This window comes from Equus quagga, chromosome 7 (genome assembly GCF_021613505.1).
Source record: "Equus quagga isolate Etosha38 chromosome 7, UCLA_HA_Equagga_1.0, whole genome shotgun sequence".
Taxonomy (NCBI): domain Eukaryota; kingdom Metazoa; phylum Chordata; class Mammalia; order Perissodactyla; family Equidae; genus Equus; species Equus quagga.
In genome coordinates, this window is record NC_060273.1 from 31,224,460 (window position 1) to 31,231,951 (window position 7,492).

The window sequence follows — 7,492 nt, forward strand, 5'->3', positions numbered from 1 at the left end:
CCCAGGCTCCTCCTCCGTGACCCCACTTCCCCACTGGCTCCTCCTCCATCACCCCACTCCCCCCCGGGGCTCCTCATCCCTCACCCCACTTCCCCCAGCACAAGGAACCTGGTGCTGTCGCAGCTCCTCCGTCTCCTGGGTCTGAGACACGCATGCCCACTTTGGTGGACAGCCTTCCTGTCCCGTGACATGCAGCTGCTGTCCTCTGAGGTGCAGCCCATCAAGGCAGGTTTTGAAATTCCTAATAACATAGACTGCACCCCGGCTGCTTGCTCCCACGGAGCCCCCGACTAGGGGCTGCTGCTGGGTGTGAATTTGCACAGAGGCTTCGGCAATCAATCTGCTTATGCTTGGGGTGGGCAGGGTGTTCCCAGCGCCCGGCTGCTGTGACAGGTCAGTGATCTATCTAACGAAGGCTTCTGGACAACCCACTGCCTTTCTCTGTCTGCAAATGGAACGGCTCCTCCTTCAAGGACAGCTGGAAGGGGAAACTTCCTCTCCTTCCCAGTGGGACCCAGCCTCCCTCACTGCTCTGCCTCCCCTCGCCCCAGGTGACATGACTTCCACTGCGTCTACTTGGGCCTACACTTTCCCACATGTCAGCTGTGCAGCACGGAGCCCGCATGTCAAAGCGGCTCCCGCAGGTGGAGAAGGCCTCCGTGCACCGGTGCTGGTGGAGCGGGCAGCAGGCTCTGCTCAGGACCCTCACCTTGTGTCTGTACACCTTCCAGCGGGCCTGCAGGAGCCGGGCGGCGGTGTCTCTCCTCCCCTCGGAGCCAGGGGAGGGGGCCCAGGAGCCCTCCCCACTCGCCTGGGGCTCGGCGTCCTGCTGAGCGGGGCTGCTGGCTAGACGGGAAGGTTGGGGCTCTTCTTGGCTCTGCGGGAATTCGAGGCAGGAAGGAAGGCTGAGTCGGGCAGGGCAGATGGCTGTCAGGCAAGGGCAGGACACCACCGCCTGACTTGGGCTACACTTATCAGACTCGACCTCTCACTGAGGGGACAGAGTGAACCCACACGCTTCAGCACGCCACGTGACAGAAACTCGAGAAGCAACACACAAGCCAGGCCACAGAGCCACACGGGGGTCTTCAGGCGCCGTCCGAGGCCATCTGGCAGCACTGTCCTGCAGGGTCGAAGAGGCAGCTCGCCCAAGGGTCTGTCGCACCCTTCCTAAGCTCAGAACCATCGGTACATTACTGCAAGAATCATCTGCCCTCTGGGGGTCCTTTTTTAGTCTAACACTGTGTCACCAAAACAGGACTTCTGAGATTAAAGGCAATAGATTTCTAACTTGGTTTTTAAGGTAGAAAGAAGCGAGAATTCCTATTGTGACCATCAAAATAACACTGATTTCTACCACGTAAGGGGCCAAATTTATTATCTACAAGGGTACCTCTCAATAAAAATCAAAATATTTGACTATTTTTCTCAGAAATTCAAGCTCGGTGGAGGCACAGGGCTGGAGAAACCCCTCACGGAGAGACAGGCATCTGATAAAAATCCTCCCCTGGTGAGCTCTGAAACTATCACAGGCCCAGGACACCCAGCCTAGGTGGTCCGCCCACCGACGAGGCCATGGTGTCCCCGAGCCGGCCGTTGTCGTCGCCAATCTCGTCAGGCTGCTCACAGCGCTACTTCCTGCCAAGGTTCCCGCAGCTCAGCCTCGACGTCCCGGCTCTGTTAGCCTGAGGAGGGCCTGTCTCCTTCCCCAATCCTAACACATCTCCAGACCTGCCCCACTGGGGAGAGACAGTCTGTCCCCACATGCCAGTGTGAGCAAAACAGGTAAAATCAGTCTCTGAGAAGACAAAGGAACGTTTACTCCAACCGATCGAGGCACACAGCTGAAAGAACTTCACATGTTGAGATACACACGCGTTCCTGGAAGCAGCTGTTGAAAACGACTCAGATCACCGCACTGAAATCTACAACGAAGGGCTCACAGCCGCTCGCTGAGAGCCGCCCCCACAGAACAGGGGTCTTCCTAATTCGTCCCGTTTTACTTTTTCTTTAAAATGGAAATGCTCTTCATGCAGCAAAAACTCAGAGCTAATAATGCTTATTACAAAAAATTCAGACAGTACTAAGAGAAAGTAAAGAAGCACTCGTGATCCACCCCCCCACAGAAACAGCCATATTTTGGTAATCCTTCCAGACATTTTTCTACGTATGTTTCTTCCTAATAAAGGTGATTAACGCTATGAACTTCTTTGGGGCAAGAGGGATTTGTTTTGTCAAGCCATCGGTCACAGGCCTCTCTCCCAGGCAGTCAGTGGAGATCCATTCTACCCTCTGCAGCAGCTGCAGACGCTCCACAGACGAGCCGTGCCACCACGCATGCCTGGGTCTCCCCTCACGGGCCCAGTGCAGCCGTGGGCAAGGCCGCAGTGACCGCCCGCGGACTGAGAGCCTGCGCAGTCACGGCTTCCTTCCTCCGGCCCGCCCTGTATGAATGGCAGGAACCTTGGGATCCAAGATTGGTCCCTGTCATCTACTGCACACATAATCTCAAGGTTGTATAAGATGAGAAAATAAACACCTAGTGTAACTTTGACACCAAGCAAACCTCCTCGGGCTGCCCTCAGGAGGAAGGGAGGGCTGACCGAGGATGCACTTCTCGAAGAAAGGACTCCTCAGGCTCTCTCTGACACGCCTCTCTGCCTGGCACTGAGTTAGCGGAGGACCCACGTCCCAAACGCCTGAAATGAACAGAGAAAGCAGCAAACTCTGCGGGAAACGTGCTCGACGCAAGGAGGGGACCCCGCAGCATCGCACCGGGCCCTTCCAAGCGGTCAGTGAGCGTGACCGGATGGGACAGGCACCTACACCTGGGTCATTTCCTGACTCAATTTGTGCCCAGTTAGTGCAGCAGGAGGAAATCAGTGCTAAGACGACCTCTTCTGCCTCCAAATCAACATGCTGATAAGACAATGGGACACACTTGTTTTCCTTCCGTTTTGAGGGTCTGCAGAAAACCTGACAGGCCAAAGAGAGGGAGGAGTCTTCGAGAACCAGATGAATTCCATACGCAAAGCCAGTATTTCCAGTCCTGTTGGATGTGCAAGATATTTTTTCTCCCTAAGGGATATAGGACTTTGAGTAGAAAGCTTTAAATATCAGCAGAAACACCTGCATGTTCTTACGTCGGGTTCCTCCCAGGGGTCGGGACAACCTGAGGTAGATGCGTCACAGCCGGTGCCCCGTGAGCGCCCCACTGGGAGGGCAGACTCTGCACGCCCAAAAGGGACGTGGTGGCTAGAGAAGACACACAAGCACAGCCCTGCCACAGGACATGCCCGTGCTGTCAGCGGGGCAAGGACCATGCCCTGGCGTCGCACCCACCTGGGGCAGACTGCAGGCATTCTGGTAAGCAGGGGGGTCCTGAAAAGTGACCGTCACACAGACACTGGGACAGTGACTCTGCAGGACTCAGGACATTAACCAAAGTACTGGACAAACCGCCACGGAAATGCAGCCACACAGATAACACAAAAAGTTACTGTACTGAACAGCAAAAGTAGTTTCCGAGGGGACTGAGATGGACTCACACTGTCCAGTCCTCACGCCTGGCCAGCAGGACATGCGAGATCAGGGCCACTGTACAATGCCCGGGGGCACCAGCTACCATGCACCATGAAAACCGCCTTTCTTCTGCCTACTCGGTAGTGCTGTGGTTTGTCTCAACTTGTAATTACAGATGTGCTCCTCAGCTCCTCCAAATTCCCTAACTTTTAGCTCCTCTCTTCTCCCCGCTGGTACTAGAGCTGAAGGACACGTGGTGTCACGCTAAAAGAACTGGCCTTAAAATTAAGACTCCAGCTAAACAAGCCCACCTTGGAAGAGGGAAGCCAATCCAGAGTCTAAAAACAAAACTCTTTTATTTTCGACCATCAGCAGATACCTCAGCTGTGCGGCCTGACAAGGCCCCTCCTCCTGGTCGCCAACAGCAGCCTCTTCAGGCCACTTGCTACAGTAAGACGCAGCAGAAACAGTACGTTGCTTTCTGAAGCCACACAACTTGTTGGCTAAAACGTGTGCTGGGTAAAGACCCGCCATCCTGGTGGATTCCCCAGGTGCGACTCCAATCTTTCTCGAGCAGAAAGAGGGTCACAGGAAAGGGACCGCAGCGAGGCTGCTGCATAGACTCCCCCACCTCTAACAGGCGCTCGTTGCAGACACACCGCACACCAAGCTGGTTTTACCTATCACACATCCACGCATAGGCTCCTCGTGGAGCAAACTGCAGCCATGGGGTTCTAATACTTCTGTTACTTGTTTTTCGTGTTAGCAGATATCAGACTTTATCTGCCATCTGAAGAATCCATTAACTGGAAAAAAGGATTAGTGAGGAGGTGCATTCTAGCCATCAGAATTCCAAGCGCAGGTAGCACTGGGCCAGTGGGGACCTCCAGGGAGGTGCCAGGGGAACCCCTCACGGCCACAAAGACCACCTTCATGTCCATATAAATGGAGGGAGCGAGGGGACAGGGACAGGAGCACAGTCTGCCTAGACTTGCCTCTCAGCTGCCCAAGGTCCTGCAGAGGGAAGGGGCCGTTTCATTCCACGCCGAAACCCGTGCCACGCCCAGGCAGGAGCAGAGGGCACGAGATGCGCCCGGCCACGGCAAGTACCACCCGCCAGGCCTGTGTCAGTGTCGCATTCCCCCAGCACACAGGGCGGGCACAGGAGGTCCTCACTGAGTGCTCGTGCCGTCCCTTCCCCCCAAGGCCCTCTCGAACTCCTCCTCACCTCCTAACGGACAGCCCCCCTGGGGTAAACTTTTTGTATATTTGAAGTTTTGGGAAGATCTTCACTCACCAGTTTAAATATCCAAGATGTGAATACTAGTTCCAAAGTCAGTTAACTGACAATCGATGCGCCCAGAACTCTGGGATTCGAAACACACAATTCACAGAAACCGACTGTGATGATCAAAGGAAACCGGACCGTGAGTGCCGGGGTCTGGAAAAACCCTGGGTATGTAAACCGTCAGCACCAGCACGGCTTGGCTGCGCGGCCACCATGCCTGAACGGGAGGCGGAAAACACCCACCATACCTCAGGAGTGACTTCCGGGGTGTCGTCTTTCTCTTCTTTCTTGAGTTCTACCAGCTCTTGAAACTTCTTGGTAAGTGTCTGAATTTCCTCTCTAAAGTGGGAAGGGAAAAGATGACCCCTGACTGGTCATCACACTGTGAGACGTCCACATGCGACAGCAGGGAGGGCAGCCTGCAGAGGTGGCAGGGACACCTTGCCCAGAGCACTGTGGGGTACACCACCCACTGCACCTGGGCACGGCCCCAGGGACCCCGCTGCAGGACAGCGCTGTCTCCGCTCGCCTCGTTGGCCTGGAGCTCCCCAAGGGCAGGGACTCGGGGTTCCCAGGGCCAAGCGCCACTCCGGCCCCTGGTAAGAACCGAAAATATACTGAGTGCCTGAATGACAAGCAGTGAGGTCTCATTTGGGGTTTTCAACAAGCAATGTGAATGGAAGGAAACACAACTTATGTCCTTGCTACAGATTTTAAAGGGAAAGTAGAAAGAAGTCTTCACTGTGTACCTGCCTTTCTGACTTACCTTAATTCCAGCCTTCTGACAAAACCTAGTCACACTTTTCCTGAAAATAACATTCATTTCAGTAATCTGTATCTTACTAATTATTCTGAGTGCTAAATATTTCTGCTCAGATTTCTAATCTACTATTTTGGGTATTTTTTAATGGAGATGAAATTCATATAACATAAAATTCACTATTCTAAAGTCAACAAGTAGTTTTTGGTATATCCACAATGTCGTGCAACCATCAATACTACCTAATTCCAGAATATTTCTATCACCCCAAAAAGAAGCCCCATACCTGTCAGTCACTCCCCATTTCCCCTCCCCTACCCCGTGGCAGCCACTAGTCTTTCTCTCTCTATGGGTTTGTCTGCGCTGGACATTTCAGTACCACACGATAGGAGGCCTTTGCCTTTGGTTTCCTTCACTGAGCCTAAGGTTTCCGAGGTCCATCTGTGTTGTAGCGTCAGACCCTCATTCCTTTGTATGGATACACTTCAGTGTTTTATCTATTCCTCAGCTGATGGACGTTTGGGTGGTTTCCACATTTTGGCTATTGTGAAGGGATGACGTTAAGGAGTGCAGGAGGCAACCATCCCGAGGAGGGAACTGACAGCTGGGCTGAGTCTGGAGCAGAGGTGTGGAACCAGGGTGCAGGCTGAGATCGCCCACAGTGGACACGGCTGGGGTGGAGGATGCACACGGAGGAGTTGGCCGTAACGCCAGAGAGACAAACACTGGCCTCATTATGAAGAACCTTTCCCCAGAGTTTGGATTTTGACTCAGAAGGAAACAAAAAGGCACTGAAAGATTTCAGCAAGAGGAGTGCCTTAGTCAGGCTGGAGTGCTGTAAAGACCACTCCAGAGGCTGCTGAGAACGGAGAGGAGGGTAGCAGGGGCGGCAGGAAGAGCGTGGGACTGCGTGTGTCCCCTAAAAACTCTGACTCTCGGTTCACTCACCGCAAAGCCTCCTCTCTTTCTCTTCTCTCCTTCTCACCTTCCTTCATGTTTTCCAGCTCCTTCTGTAAGTCAGCCTTTGTCTGAAGCAGCTGCTTCACTTCCAACCTGAACATACAGAACCAGAGACATTTCAAGTTCATTAAACAAAAGATCACAGTTACGCCAAGCGTCACACAGCAGGAAGAGCTTTCAGAGAAATAACGCAGTCCAACATCCTCGCTTATGATGGTGGACAGACGACAGGGGCAGAGGATAAGGGAAGGCACTTCTTGTAACTACACAGAACCAAGCACAGACCCGCGAGTCCCGACGCCCAGGCGGGCCTTCCTTCAGGTGTTTACTGAGCCCCTGCTGGGGGCCAGCGACTGTCCGGGGCCGGGAAATCGGAGGTGTGCCTGAGCTGAGGCCTGGACGGATGGCAGCGCGGGGTAGGGGTGGGGGTGACCCGGGTGACACGTGGCCAAGGACGTGGCTTTAAAACGAGACCTCTGCCTGCATCTCAGTCCCACTGCTTACTGTGTGGTGACCTAACGTTTCAAGGTCCTGTTAATCTCCATGTGAAGGAGATAAAACCCTGCGTTTAGCAGGGTCCCTGTCACCTAGTCAGGGCTCAATAAATGGAAACTATCACCATGCCATGTGATAGCTTGAGAGATAATCACAGAACTTACTTACTTTTCAAAATGACTAGCCTAATTTTTAAATTCTTCATGAAATACTAGTTTTTACAAGAATCTATCAATTCACGTAGATGCTGTAGTAGACTTTGACTGGCGGTGAAAGAACGGTGGAGTGTGAGGGGATTTGCCTATAAACAGAAGGCAGCAGAACTGAGGCCAGGAGTCAGCTGGTGAGGCCTTCTCAGACCCACACCGCCCTGAGCTACCAGGGGGTCTCAGCTGCAGACTCAGACTCAGATCTGGGCCCGCCTGAGGCTCTGCATCTCCAACCAGCTCCCAGGTGGGTGGGGCCTG

General features: G+C 53.6%; 1 protein-coding gene across 9 annotated transcripts in view; it reads right to left on the reverse strand.

The window, feature by feature from the left end:
- The window catches only part of IQCE (IQ motif containing E), a 56,350-nt gene that overhangs the window by 21,799 nt on the left and 27,059 nt on the right, over window positions 1-7,492 (reverse strand). For all 9 annotated transcript variants that reach the window (XR_006889373.1, XM_046666591.1, XM_046666590.1 and 6 more), the window contains 3 exons: window positions 6,519-6,623; window positions 5,059-5,149; window positions 710-877 (listed from right to left, as the gene is read on the reverse strand). Coding sequence is in view for 8 of the 9 variants with exons in the window: in XM_046666591.1 (XP_046522547.1) it covers window positions 710-877; window positions 5,059-5,149; window positions 6,519-6,623 (364 nt within the window). In the remaining variant the exon portion in view is untranslated. The remainder of the gene's footprint in view (window positions 1-709; window positions 878-5,058; window positions 5,150-6,518; window positions 6,624-7,492) is intronic.